At 39.3% G+C, this 15,519-nt stretch overlaps 1 protein-coding gene across 1 annotated transcript; it reads right to left on the minus strand.

The window, feature by feature from the left end:
• Positions 1 to 647: 647 nt before the first annotated feature.
• On the minus strand, positions 648 to 14,431 carry LOC141428392 (D-glucuronyl C5-epimerase-like). The gene is made up of 8 exons (XM_074088374.1): positions 14,246 to 14,431; positions 11,716 to 11,833; positions 10,974 to 11,119; positions 9,885 to 10,460; positions 8,712 to 8,846; positions 7,383 to 7,570; positions 5,417 to 5,581; positions 648 to 4,299 (listed from the first exon to the last, which is right to left on the minus strand). Exons 1-8 carry the CDS (start codon positions 14,312 to 14,314, stop codon positions 3,933 to 3,935), a joined length of 1,764 nt encoding a protein of 587 aa, XP_073944475.1. The 5' UTR covers positions 14,315 to 14,431; the 3' UTR covers positions 648 to 3,932.
• Positions 14,432 to 15,519: the final 1,088 nt, after the last annotated feature.

Here is a 15,519-nt window from a genome sequence, read left to right on the forward strand (position 1 = left end):
CTCCCTGCGCAGACCTTTGCGTAATATAATATTCCCTATTGAGTTATTCATACACTGTTCAGCATTATCTAAGCTTGAAACACTAAATTTGTATCACGTTCTAAGTTTCACCTTGTACAATGGCAACACCACGGTTGCATAAGTTATTTGGCAAGAACATTATATATTTCCAGTCAAATTAAAAAAAATCGTAACACTTATAATTACGCAGAATTGATCTAAACCATTACATAGTCACTATCAAAACAAAAAACAAGATAGCAAAGCAACACAAAGATGCAGTTTTATACATATTATCATTATTAATCATCATATTATATTATCTATGTTACATTTCCGTGCAATTAATTAAATGTTAATTATTTAATCGTGATACACAAATTTACCAGATAAACTATCTGATTATAGTGAATCTTTCCGAGTAGCTACCATGGTGATATGATGGTGATAAACCGAGTTATTGCGTAGTATAAACTCCATTGAAATAATCTTAGGGGTCAACTATAAATTACGCCACCAAGGTAACACACAGCCAAAAACACGTGCGTGTCGGACTCTTGTAACAAGGTTCGGACAATCTGTAGATATGAAATACCTGGAGATTTTTTGTAAATTTGGGAGCGTTCAAGTATTAGGTAATTGGGGGAGGGGGGGGGGGGGGGGGTCTTGGATAACGTTGCGTTACAGGGGGTTAAAAATGTATTGCGTTACGTATTACTTGAACGCCCTCCTTGCTATGTGGGGATTTTCAGGGTTGGTTCACAACCCTATTAGTTTTTAATTAATTTATTTTTTGTTGTAGCGGTAATAGAAATACATTATGTATTAATAAGGGTTCCGTTTGTTTAATACTTGTGATTTTTATATTTATGTGCTAAGAAACGAGGGGATCTACAAATTATCATTAAATTGGCGTGTCGTAGGTTAGATACATTAGGAAAGGCCTCTTATGAGGCATTTCCGTTTGATAAGCATTGAATCAAGGCAAAAGCCCTTCGCGGTCCCCCTATAATAAGTACTTTCTACAAATAACCAATCCAGGTTATGATAGCACGGGAAAGGAGATAATTTAGGTACATCCGATTTTTCTTAATAAGAATTACTTCTCGTTACTTACTTTACATACTAACTTAGGTTAATTTGGATTGATATGATTACATTAGTTATTTGTCATTAATATAAGACATGTTTTAAATATTTGGAGGCTCCTTGGAAATAATTACAGTGCTTAGTTCTAATAATTTCAAGAACAGCCCAGCTGCCACTAAGCTTGCCTATAGTTTATTTACTTAGGTATACATATTATTTTGTATTACAAGGCTCATAAATAATTCAAATTACGAAAGAAAACATAACATTAGTGATTCCAATCGTCAATTTATAATATATTATTTTATATTCTTTACAATAAATAAATGGGCAAGAATATGATATGACGTATTTAGTTAGGAATATTTGTCGCTGTTCACACCAGCCCAGCCCCACAGCTGGCAATACTAGCCGCGAGAGAACTGCCTTTTCCTTATTTAAAAACATATGCACGATATTGACATTTTAATATTAAGTAGAAATAAATAATAGTACACTATTTAACTTGATATGCTCAACTTCTTTACAATTATTGCTATTAACAAGAAAACCAGAGCTGTCATCGATTATAATAATTAAGTACATTTTAAATTCATCAACTACATTAAGTAGTACTAAAATTAAGTTGCTATGATTTTTTAACAAAAAATGGATTTTCAACTAAAAACACATTCGTTTTTCGCAAACATTCATCAAACATCCATACATACATATGATTACAATTCAAACATCAGTCTTTGATAGTATAAATATTTCAAAGTGATATCAGCACTAAGCCATAGTATACAAACCTATAAATTAATTAATAATAATATTAATAGAAAAAGTCAGGAAATATGTAAACAATAGAAATGATAGTCAAATAAAAAGGATGTTCACAACGTTTCTGAGGTATATAACAATGTGCGTTTTGTTAAGTAAAGTCAATGATACCACCAAAATCTATCTCAGATGTCGGCACAACCAGTGAACCCAAAAATATGTGGAAGAAATACTCAAAAACAGCCTGACGCCAGGTAGATGTACACAGATTTTTAAAGATTACTTTACTTGCAGGAACATGGGCGCTTACAAAGGTAAGCACGCACCACGCACGAGCCATAAAGCGAGCCGTAAGTCTGCATTTCCACCAGAGATGTGCGAGGATGTATTGCGAGGAATGTCTTTTTCACGAACCAATAGAAACGCTTCATTTATTTATCCTCGCTCCGCTCAGCTCTGGTGGAGACAGCTGAGCGGAGCGAGGATAGGTAAGCGTTTCATTCGTTTCATGAAAAAAACATTAATCACAACACATCCTCGAATGTGGAATCTCTAGAAGGAAATTCTAAAAATTTTTAGAGTCGTGGATGCCGGAAGCAGGAAAATTGAAGTGGAGATGAGCGGAAGACGCGGAGTAGATAGCGGAGAATATAGACGTAATTAGGTAGAGCCTAGTCGCAAATGGGGAGGCTGTTACCCAGCTTTAGGTGGAGGACTGAATTCTTGACAAACGATATTTCGCTAGATAGAAAATAAAATAAAAATCATGGCCCACTTGACACCAATTGAACTGGTCCCAAACTAAGCAAAGCTTGTATTATGGTGTAGTATGGCAATTGGCCACTTTCAGTGTTTAGCAGTAACACAATAGTTTACTGCTACATAAACGCATATTGCTTGTATCAGCGACAATCATAGTGTATATAACCTAAGTTTGATTTAATAAAGAGGCTCTCTTTACAACATACTCCATGGCGTGGTGAATTAAGATCGTTAATTTTACTGAGTTAAATGGTATGAGTTATTTATGTTAACTATAGCTATACCTAAAGCGACAGACTATAGAAATAAGTATAGATACTTGTTCAACTAATTGCCAGTGCCCCTTCCTTTGGGTATTTTGATCGCTCGACAAATGATATCATCATCATCTCAGCCGTAGGACGTCCACTGTTGGACATAGTCCCATAGACCTCCCTCATAGACCTCCAGTTGCTTCGGTTCGGTTTATTAACATTTTGCCACGCAACTTGGCGAGACCTTCGCAGAGTGCCTCGCAGCAAATGCCATATAAAAAAAAGTATAAATTGTCTTTATAAAAATTTAAAACAGTTTGCAGCAACGATATTTTTATATGAATACCTCACAACATTAAAACACGTGTGTTACCGAGATATGTCTTTTAAACAGTATTTATCTTGATATAAGATAATTTTTATTTCTAATATAGCAGCGTTCTTAAAATGAATGTTCTTAAAATAGTAGCGTTTATAAGACGGACTATGTCCTATATTAGAAATAACAAAAGCTAAAAGTAAGTACCAATATAAACACAAAACTCCTACGTTACTAAAGCTAAATTTTGTTTACTAGAAAGGTACGTTAGTGATTCCACCCGCCAGTGGACGGCGCTATGCAACAAACAACCAAGCAGTCCATTTAAATAGCCACTTGATGCATAGCGCCATCCCGATTTAAGTCTTTTGGCATCTTTATTCCTACAATACGCTATTCATAAGTTTTAGTACCGAGTTAGAATACTTTATGAAAGGAGGAAGAGTTTGAAACAATCTAAATATACAAATAATTGTACGGCCTATGGCGTCTAATCTTTCGCAAATTTAATTCGGTACCAGTAAACTAGTCGCGAACCCATACTTATAATATGTCAGCGTATACGCGAAGGAGCTTCATCGTGCCTCTTGTAACACATATCAGAAAAGCATATTTTTTTCATTGAACATTTCCGTCTCTCGCGAGTTTGACACCTCAAACTCGACCCGATCACAAGCCATCACTCGAAAGTGACAATCAAACTATTTCAGCAACGTCCCTATTGCTCGAAAAGGATAGCTAGCTGTTCAATTGTGCGCTGCCCTTTTCCCTTGCATATATCCCTCCCACCTTTTAGCAGTGTTGATCAGAATAGGGTCGTCGTCGAGTCCCGCTAACAGGTAAAGTTGGTTGACGTGTGTAGCGTGGTAATCCCAACGGGCAATGTTGGGGCTGGCACCCAGTGTGAAATGCCTAAGGTCGTAGAAGCTACCGCTACCTGTGTCGAAGAGCGGCAGGAGCGTCTTGAGTGACGTCATACCGTCGTCGAACATCTTCTTGGCGAGAGAGATGGAGTTCTCTCCCTCTATCGCGTGGAGGTCGTAGAGCCCGAGGAGCGTGTATATGAAGCCGTTGAGGACGAACAGGGGCGGCCTTGTCGGGTATTCTTCGTACCTGGAACATTTAGAAATGAATGTTAGGGAGCGTCTATAAATGACCTGAGGCGTTTAGGGGGAGAGGTGAAGGAAGAATCTAACCCAATCTCACGCGATGGAGAGGAAGGGTTTGGGAAAATATTAAGGATTTTTTTCCCAAGAAACAGTACCAAACTGCGAGTGAATTTGTTTACTGACTAAAGTATAATTAGGTTGTCACTGCATAAGCATTCCAAGTATTCTGAGCTGGAGTGCTTATGACTTCGTTGTGGCTGCGGTTGAGACGGCTGGGCCGTGAGCTTCGTAGCGTGGTGCTTTTTAGTGAGTTGGGTCGTCGTTTGAGGGATCGTGGGTGTGATCCTCGTTCAGGGTCATGGCTTGTTCAGCAGGTCTCCATAGCCATTCAGAGGGGCAACGCTGCGGGCATAATGGGGACTTTTGGTTCTAGTTCGTCGCAGGGTGCGGGGGTTTTTTGAGGCTACTCGGGTTATAATTTCTGTTAGGCGTTGACTTAAGGAAAAAGTAAATGGGACATCAATTTATTAATTCAACATTTAACTATGTATTTTAATTGTCACAAATGTAAAAAAAATTTGTTGTTTCTTTACTAACATTATATCTATATTTTATTTTCCATAACATAAGCTGAGTTACGGATACGTTACCGGCCCTTTGAGCCTATACACGTCCCACTGCTGGGCACAGGCCTCTTCTCAGAATAAGAAGGCTAGATAGAGATCCTACTAATATTATAAATGCGAAATGTGTAAATGTGTGTGTGTGTGTGTGTGTGTGTGTGTGTGTTTGTTACTCCTTCACGCTACAAATGGACGGATCTGGATGAAATTCGATATGTAGGTAGCTGGACGTCTGGAATAACACATAGGCTACTTTTTATCCCGATATTCCCACGGGATGGGAAAAAATCTTAAAATTTCAACCGCAGGTTTTATAGTCTTGAAATTGGGGACAGTTGTTCTTAACACAACCTCAATGAAGACCACGATATAAATTTCGGAAACTCCCGGGGGGAAGTTTGTAAAATACCGGAATTTCAATTGTAACTACCTGATCGAATAGTTTACGCGTGGTAAACTCTAGTATCTAAATTCCCAACACCCCTGCACTGCACTCACCACACGTATTTGTCCATCCAAAGCGCCTTGACCCCTCCGGCGTGGCTCGGCACGTCCAGCATATAAAGCGCTTTCTTCGCCGCGCGAAGGTACGCTGCGTCGCCGCTGCGGTGGAACGCGCGCGCCAGCAGCGAGATGCCGTGCCCCTGGCTCATCGCAGAGTGCCTGCGGGAGAATACCATCGGTATTACGAGTATTAACCACCGGCGCAATAACCCAACCTGAGCTTCGTTTTTTTAGCATTAGAAATAAGGTAAGCGATCTTGACGTGACTTTTTATTAAAAAACACTTTTGAAAAATAAGTCACAGCCAATAGTAACAATTAGCAAGGACATATGATCATTTACATACATGCTTTTGGTATCATAAGTAATAGTTACTGTTTTTTTTTTAAACGTTTTTCGTTTTTCGTTTGGGATTTACGGTGCCACAGACAGACATTTAACAATGGTGGCCACACCATTTTCTATCATTTTTAGCATCCCCGCGTGCCCCCCCTGTCATACGTATTGCTATGATTTTTTTCGTTTCTGTGTCACCAACCGTCTGACCCCCCTTCTCCCGCAAATTTATGACTCTTTGGAGGTTAAAAAGTAAAATCCCGCAATTTCAATTCAACTGATAAACCTATGGTTTACGCATGCGAAACCGCGGGTGAACACTAGTTATATAACTTCTAAATGACGGGAGCAACTCATAAAACTTCTTTAACGTATCGATGCTCTGTTACACTCATCATTGCTGTAATAAAAATAGACTAATTGCTACAAGCGACAAGCAAATGGTCTTAATTGGTAGTAAACAAGATACATCATTCACGCGTCGACCCCTGAATTGATTTAATAGGGGCAGCAGATAGCGGTCCGATGTGAGAACTATGCTCATTAGATAGGGCTCCGAGATTGACACACTTCACACGTGTTACAGACACGAAATAAACCCACTTGCAAAAAAAAACGGGCACCTATGGTTTTTGTATTTTATGTGCATAAAAACTTACTTTCTATGCTTCAATGCCTAAAAATCTGAAAAAACATAGGTGCCTTATTTTTTTGCAAGGGGGTTTATTTTCTAGAGATAGTTACTTAGAATAGAGAATATGCACGCATTTTTTTTATTAGTTCAAATATGTTTGTTTGACAAACCGAGTTGTGGAAGACTTTTTTAAATATTTAATAAGTTTTTGTTGAAAATTACTAAAAACAACGAAGCCATATCTTTTTAAATTGTCAATTGGACAAAAAGATCCGTCTTGGACTCTGATGTCTTATGCTACGACGACTATAGAAAGACCTCTAAGGGCCTCCGCTAACTGGCACGGGTACACGGAGCGGGCGCACGCCCGCGGGTGCGGGTACAAATAAAATCCGTCACCTAGCACTACTCATATTATTCTCCAATACATTTGCTCAAAAAATTCACTTTCAAAGGATGTATACATGGCTCGTAAGTTCATTTTACCGCACTAGCGCGAATTTATTACAGTTTTTTTTTAATTCTCCATTTTAAAAGTTTACAAGCAAATAGTTTTAAATGTCAAAAATAAACTGAACGCGTCGAACCTTTGCCTGATAATTTTAGCTAACCTAATTAAAAACAAAACTTTCGCATGCGCGTTACTGACGCGCCATTTTTGTAAAACTTTGCGTTGTTTTGTTTTTATTTTTCAAATTTGTGTTATTAATTGCCTATTTTCTTACAAATGTATTGATAAACGTCGTATGATACACGGTTGGCAAGGTTTTACAAACTCGTGACGATGAAAACCCTCGCCTTGCGGCTCGGATTTATCACTCGTCAACTCATTCGTAAAACCTTACTTACCAACCTCGTATCACAAATAAATATTTCTATAGGCGTCCACTCCACACGCACCGTGCAAACCTTGTCAGCTACTGTAGGCCCGAAATGACTATTTCTTCCAAGTGGCGTTGAAGTCAATCGTAACGTGTCAGTGTCACTCACCAGCCGGGCTTGAGGTCGGCGAGGCCGGGCGCGATGCGCCGGCGCACGGGGATGGGCCAGCCGCCCGAGCGGCCGCGCTGCCGCCGCGCCAGCCAGCGCGCCGCCGCGTAGAACTGCTCCATGTGCGCGCTCGTGCTGATGGTAAGGTTGTCCAGCGCGCCGTTGCCGCTCAGGATGATACTAGATATCTGTGTCGAGATAAAAACTGTTCAGTATCGTACGTTTCAGAGAAGTTTCGCTAACAATAAGTAAAATAACTGTTTAACACATTGAAATATGTCATCTTTCCTCGCTAGATAAACATTTTCTTTCTTTCTTTTTACCAGATGTAGTAACTATTTAAGATCCAGACGTGGGACACCAGTTTTATTATTTTGTTATTTATTTCAACATTCTTAAAATTCTTCATTCAGTGAATAATTTTGTGCTTTATACTCGTAATGTACATTCGGCCGATATTCTTACGGCTATTTGCTGGAAACACATAAATCTCGAGTTTGCGTTAAGCTCAGTTTAGTAGTGTCAAAATGTATGGAACTGTCAAGCTTAAGCCAGGTTTAACGAGTAAATCTAGATTTATTTTTTCCTGCAAGACAGCCTAAGTGTCAACTTGTTCTTTATAAAGTACGCGAGGTCTCACGAGGTTATCCCGACTGTTCGGATTGGTGGATTGTGTACCACTACCACTACTATGAGTTTACAGTGACCGTACTCGATAGCGACGGCGTAAATTATTTGTATGGAGAATTGTACAGCGCCCCTACAAATAATTTACGCCGTCGCTATCAACGTCGCGTAGTCGCGTGTCGCGTAAACTCATGGTAGTGGTACTGTCCCGCTATTGAATCGTTTACGTCCAAATGACCCGTTTACGTTATAAATAACCCAACCCTTTGCTTGCAGCTGTTAAAAGTTACCTTCTAAGATACACAACCAATAGTTCACCTCGCGCCATTGTCTGACCTTAAACTTAAATTGAAAATACAAACTGAAATATAGATGCACAGAAAAAACAGAAAAATAAGACCATCACTGGGAATCGAACCCAGGTCCTCGGTAATCCGTACCGCGTGCTATACCGCTACACCACTGATGGTCAACCACCAGACCCGTCACTGGTAGACCATCAGTGGTGTAGCGGTATAGCACGCGGTACGGATTACCGAGGACCTGGGTTCGATTCCCAGTGATGGTCTTATTTTTCTGTTTTTTCTGTGCATCTATATTTCAGTTTGTATTTTCAATTTAGGTTTTACGGGATGACCAAAAAAGTAAAAATTTGGAATTGAAATAAAAAATACAAAAAGATTCCAAAAAACCAATCTTGACCTTAAACTTGTTCCTCGGTGACTTGCGCTTGGGCCGGTCGAGCAGCGCCCAGCCCTTCTGCAGGTCCACGACGAGGTCCCGCGTCAGCCGCCGCCACGACGCCTCCGTGCCCACGCCGTGGTACACGTGCTCTTCCTGCGAGATCGACCACAGAACTTACAGAAGGTATAGCGATCTTAAGACCCGGTCCAGACGTCAGTTTCTATGGCCATGTACACGAAAAACAGGGTCGGTATTTCCATGTCGGTACTATCCGGGCCGGGAAAGAGTGTCACCCTAGCTCAAGTACCTCGGGAACGCGCGTAGGTAATCCATTAGAGAAACTGCTGTATTCTAAGTTTCTGACCTCGGATGCACAAATAGCTACCATCTGCCTGGATTATGCTATAGGTGAGCTGAATAGCAGACTAAGCAGTACACATTACTCGAAGAACTGATGGCCGCTGGTACTGTTATGATAGAACTCTTCTTAATGTATAAGTTGATGTGTCTACTCCAATAATTAAGCGCGATAGACTTTTATTTTCTTTAAAAACCGTTAATAAACATTTTAAATGATATTGTAACGGATAACTCACGTCTTAAACCGAGTTTAGCTCGACATGTTTCGGACTATTTCGTAGCCCTTCTTCTCAAGAGCACGCGACTCTGCGGCTGCCGCAACACCCACACTACGCGCCACCGCCGCTCTGCTCGCGCGACTGTCCGTTACAATATCATTTAATATGAGTGAGTCTCACGGTAGTTTCATGTTCAAAATAAACATTTTGTTCATTTTTAAAGAATATAAAAGTCTATCACGAATAATTATTACACGATTAGACACATTAACTTATATATTAAGAACAGTTAGGGGCTGTTTCACCATCCATTGATTAGTGTTAAGTGACAGTTTAATGTGATGCCGCCTCTATTTGTTTTGTTCGAATAGACTGAGACGGCATCACATTTAACCGTCACTTAACACTAATCAATAGATGGTGAAACAGCCCCTTAACATTTTAAATTTTCATTCAATTTTTAATTTATCGAGCAAACTAACAAAAATGCAACGTTGCCAGCTCAGCAGGTATAAACGCTCTTAATCAATGAGTGGTGAAACGAAACAGCCCCTAAGTGTTACAAAAAAAATATGCAAAAAAGTTTTTCAGAAGATATTTAATAGTCCCTCACCTGAGCGTAAATCAGCTGTGTATTAGTAACATAATGCAAATAGGCAGTCTCTTTTCTCTCCTTGTTCTGCAGCACCACGGTGAGCGAGGAGTTAGGCCTCAGCAGCAAGTCCACGCCCAGCACGAAGTCCTGGCTGATGTTGACCTTCAACCACACCTGGCTGGAAGCCTGCTCGCTCGTCGAGAACTTTAAAACTTTCGATTGCGCCTTCACATCGAACTCTCTAGACATCGTAGCGTCCTTGCTTACAATCCAGTTTTCTAAATGCTTATCACTGTCTTCGATATAGCGTGTCCTCGGCTCGGGCTCTGTTAGATTCTTGCTGTAGTGAGACAGCCCGAACTGCGCTATTTGCGTGGGGTAATAGAAGCCCCGCGGTTCCCACTGGGTAGAGACGGGGACTCCCTCTATTCCACTGACGCACTTGACGCGGTCTCTCACTTCCACGTTGTAGTTTTCGAATGTGGTGAAGGTGCCGCGAGGGTCGTACTTTTTCTTCGGATGGTACACTTTGCTGTAGCTGTGCGACCATTCGAATTTCTCGATACCGTCTACTGATGATATTTTGCCGTAGATCTATTGGAACAAATAGCTTTTCAATACTAGATAATTTGCAGAGTAACACTAAAAGGAAACCTTGAACTATGAACGTATAGTATGTTACTAACGTCGGATCCGATATGTAACAGCTACCCACAAAATAAATACTTGAAATTAATAGGACTAGGCCACTGTATCTTTATGCTATGTAAAACAGATCCTAGAAGACTACTTGTACAGAGCTGTAAGATTTACAAAAACAAGCAAGGCTTTCTTACACGGAGGGCCCAAAATAAAACGTAATTCTTAACATCCACATTACCAAATGCATGCACATGTCTTAGACGATTCTCACACGACGTAACCCGTCTCGCTCGACTAACAGTGCAGCTCGCTTTGACAGTCGCGTTCTATTAGTCGTTAATGAAATAAATGCCAAAAATTGTGTCCCAAGAAAATTACTGAAATTTACAGAAGGTTGCAGACCAGTTCCAAGCGTGTTGCCATGTGTGAATAAGACCTTTAACATCTGTAGCTTCATGTACGTACCTCGAAGTACTTGCGTATGAAGTTGAACGGGACATAGACGTCGTCGCGGTCGCGGCGGCACGCGATCGAGTACTCGCCGTTGATGGAGCACTCGATCTCAGCGCGCGCGCTGCGCTCCGTCAGCGCGTTGGACAGCATCGAGCCCACTGTGGACAAAGTACAGTCGCCTTCGCAAACATTGGAGCTACATAGGTGCTCAAAAATGAGTAGCACTTTCTTGTTATAGTGTAAGTGGGTCGCCAATCAACGCTCATCAATATGTTACTCAATGTTTATAATATGAAAACAGCTAGTACGTATATATAGCTTCTTTGTTCTCGATATCGGCAGCGGACAAACAATCTAAGGGCGCATCTAAAGGAACTGTTTCGGTCTTTCAAGTTGAACCAGTTTTTTTTTAAAGTCCACTTATACCTGCGTTTTTTGAACGTTGTGCGTCTTGTCAGTGCCAGCGCGGCGTTGACTCAGCAGCGTCTTTCAAGCGTCAACGTTTCATTCATTAACTCCCACGCAGCTGCACCGTGATGACAGTAACGTTTATTTTTTATTTCAGACACTGAAACGTCTCGGCGTCGCTGCGAGAACATCGCTTTGACGCTACGTACGAAAGGCTCAGCTGAATTTGCGTCGTCGCTACGCTCGAAGGACGATAGTGTAAGCGGGGGAAGGATTGTAGACTAGAGTTTTTTTTTTTAACGAGTTCAAGCAAGCAAGCGTGTTTAAGTTAGAGCCGTGGGCTGACCTGGCGGGCGGCTGAGCTCCCCGCAGCGCGTCCAGAACAGCGTGAGCGCGAGCACGGCGGCGCACAGCGCGCACAGCGCCACGCGCAGGTTCACGCGCACCGCCATCATACCCGCGCCCTGGCACACACGCATTTATTATTATTTATTTGTTTTCAAAAAGGCATGTAGAGTCGAAACATTTGCTTCCTGACCCACTGTAGAACGTTCTCACAGTAAGTGTCATAATAAATTCCCTTGTCAAGCAATGCGATGTCACTGTGACGTTTTCTAAGAAAAGGTTCCCCAGTGGGTCACGATTCAGTGGGTTCGAGTGTACATAGTTTTAGTATACATCACTTATTTAATATTACTTAAACTCTTGTGAGACATATTGGTAAAATTACTAAAATAAACGAGGACTGCCACCGTCGTAAATGCACTCGCCTGTGTAAAATATCTTCCGAAAAGATTGAAAGTAGTCAGACCGTTGCTGAATTATAATTTATAATGGTGAGTTGAATCATTTAATTTAGTATTCAGTAGTTTTCACAGGATTATATAGATATTAGATAAGTCTTGCTGACACTGAATTACGACTAAGACTGCAGTTCAGTTTTCTTTGGAAAAATTATGCTTCAACCAAGATTGAATAATTGGCAGAGGCAATTTGCACCAATTGAGGTACTCACAATTACTTAATATGGCAACACTCAATTTGAAAAGACTATTCCTGAGATAAATTGTTTAACAAAATGAGTCATGTTCACGTCATGTTACTTGAATAAATGAATTAAATTACTATTTTAATAATTTTGAAACTTGAACTGCAAGGTTTTATTAGCTCTATCAAGTTTGTGTATATTTTATACAGCCAGTTAGATGCCAATATCTTTTCATTTTGCAGGCATACTCAAGATTTTTCAAATTCATTGCATTTTTCACCATATTCCATTGTAGTAAGGTAAATAAAATTATACTTGTAATCTGTTTGTCAATGATATTTATGTTTTTGTTGAGACCTACTCAACTTAAACCATGTGTTACATCCATTAAGTCCCACCGAAATCTATGAACTTATGTCCAAAAGGCACTAGTTAGTACCAATGTTTGTAAGCACAACAAACAAACATCAAGTAAAACTAATTGATAATATTCCATGTCATGCACCAACTGTGCTAGCCAATTAGAAATAATTAGAGCAATTAGCAGTTAAAACTAGGCCAGACTGATAAGCAAATCTGTTAATTGGGGCTCAATATGGCATGTTCTGCGGAGAGATTAGATTGAAAGTAAAATCTGTATAACATGCTGGCTGATTTAAAATTAAAATCAGTGTGAGTTGCATTTGCACTCCTGGCATGCCAACTTCACTTTCTAGAATTAGAATGTGTACACATAGCGCTTAATAATTACTTTTCAACAGGATTTGCAAATGACAATCGAAATATTTACATTTTGTAATTAGGCCGCAAAGGGGTCTTTTACATGTCTCGGGTCTTTTTTTAAATACCATTTTTGTAAAAACCATAATTGCCAAGACAAATGTGCTGTAAGAAAATTGGCAAAAAGCAATTTTTTTTAAATAAAAATTATGTTACAATTCTCTTACATATTAAAGCAAAAAAAGTAAAGTGGCAAGTAGCCTTGTGGTGTCCAGTTTGTGGCCTAATAGGTATATTGTTCCAAGTCATACAGACGTAATTTGAAAATAAATGTTTCTCCATGTATGCTAATTGCTTGGGTTACTGTATAGGGTGAAGCATGCATTACAGAATGATGAGGAATTTGGTTAATTTTCCAACCTCAACTATTTCTACTTTTGGTAGGTATGATTAAAAAATAACGATAAACACTGTTGATAATAATTTTGTCCCTTACAAACCAATGTTTTGGGTTTGGTTGCATAGGATCCTGAATGAATTTGTATGAAAAAAAAAACTTCTATAGTGTATCGATTTTATTACTAAGTACTTTAAAATACTATGTTTGATAATCATTAGATTTTTATTTTCATGCTGTCTCATAAATATTAAAACCTGTATAGCAAAATGATAAAAATTAATTATTAAAATTGACAAGTTTGAGTAACAGTTCACACGTCATAGCAAAATGCTAATTAATTTTTAGTAAACATGAATAAATTAGCATACAAATAGTATGTGCAAACAATCATATTTTGTGTGTGACAGTTTATCTCGGCTTACTTGTAGCTTGTGAATAATAAAAACTTTTGGGACTCTATGAATAAAACAAATATCAAACTATAACTAAATCTATGTAAAAGAAATATGTGCCCACTTTCAATGAAGGTATCACTCTAAATAGTTATCGTCGCGCGATCTGAATAAATCAGTTGCTAATAATAGCTGCAGGACGATCCAAAAGCCCTTGCTAGCATTTTTGCGTAGGTGGAACGACAACGCAATGTTTAGAAACAAGCCACGATATCACTACGCTCCGCGCAAACTCTCGCTATGTTTTATGTTTACAAGAGGGCGTCAACGAAGCAAAAAAGTTAATAACAGAGCAGTTTCGTGTGATAATACTCACTTTGAACAAACCAGGGGCATTCCATCCGTGCCGATGTTGTTTGTTCAGCAATAGATGGGCACTTTTCATGAACACGATACGCACTCACATCATTTTAACGAATAAAACTAGGTTTTATTTTATCTGTTCGTATTGTATGGTATTTAATTAATTTATGAGCCCGCACTGATACAGTAGCTGGACACTGTTCCGTTTGTTCCGCTGGCTTTGAGACGTCTTCAGGCAGCTGTGTAGGTGTTTGACAGTTTGACAGCAGATGTCAAATTTTTAATGCGTTCCGTTCCATGCACAGCCCATTTTTACCTATGTTTAATGAATATTTATTTAAAATTCATGTATTTACAATGTAGGTAGGTACGATATAATACGTACAAACGTTCTTGTACATAAATATTACAAGAACTACGGGTGCGTGCGTAACGTTCGTTGCTAGCCCTAAAAATTATTCTATTATAATTACTTTTACAATAATATTTCCTATGACAAATCTCTTGTGTAAAACTATAGACTCCGAAAGTCGAAATAGCGTTCGATTTTCGCCGTATTAGCCCATAACCTATAGCCTTTCAAGCGAAGGATAGTGGGTTCAAATGAGATCTTTAATCTTTAATCTTTTCTTTCTTTGAAATCCATATTTCAAATATACCATTAGATTTACCGTGAAGGAAACACAACTCAGACTGCAGGGCTACTACGAAACTCGAAGTTCGTGTCGTGCGGTCCCTCTGACACTTATACTATTTAATACGAGAGCGAGAGGGACCGCACGACACGGACTTTGAGTTTCGAGTTTCGTAGTAGCTCTGCTGCCCAAGTCCTTTAATTCTGAGAGCAGGTCTGTTTACCACCCCTGTATTTTCAGTATGACATAGTGATACTGTAGTCAACTATAACTTACTTACTTACTTTTTTAGGGTTCCGTTCCTCAAAAGGAAAAAATGGAACTCTTATTTATAGTATTTTGCGGTTCGCCATTTCTACGTTGCTCTAGATATAGTTGACTATCAGAATTAAATGAAGAAGGCTAATTGTCACATGAATTTGTAAGTGAAAATAACCTTTAATGTTTTAAATCATACAACTGACATTGAATCTTTTAGCGGTAATTGAGTTTCTTAGTTTACTAAATATGCTTTGCTCGGTGCGTCTCTATATTTACTGCGCTATAGTCAGAAAAAGACGCATAGTGCTTTGTCACTCATCCCGAATAGATAGATTGTAAAATCAAATCTAGAGAAATTCCAAAATCGAAGTTCGTATTGTACCGTCCTTCT

This window comes from Choristoneura fumiferana, chromosome 5 (assembly GCF_025370935.1).
Source record: "Choristoneura fumiferana chromosome 5, NRCan_CFum_1, whole genome shotgun sequence".
Lineage (NCBI taxonomy): Eukaryota > Metazoa > Arthropoda > Insecta > Lepidoptera > Tortricidae > Choristoneura > Choristoneura fumiferana.

Bases quoted from the DNA above. Each gene is read 5' to 3' on its own strand.
- LOC141428392 (XM_074088374.1), bottom strand. From the start codon at position 14,314: ATGAAAAGTGCCCATCTATTGCTGAACAAACAACATCGGCACGGATGG. The intron at 10,461-10,973 runs GTACGTACATGA...TTGTTCCAATAG, and splicing joins TCATACGCAAGTACTTCGAG to ATCTACGGCAAAATATCATC. The intron at 5,582-7,382 runs GTGAGTGACACT...ATTCTCCCGCAG, and splicing joins GCCGACCTCAAGCCCGGCTG to GCACTCTGCGATGAGCCAGG.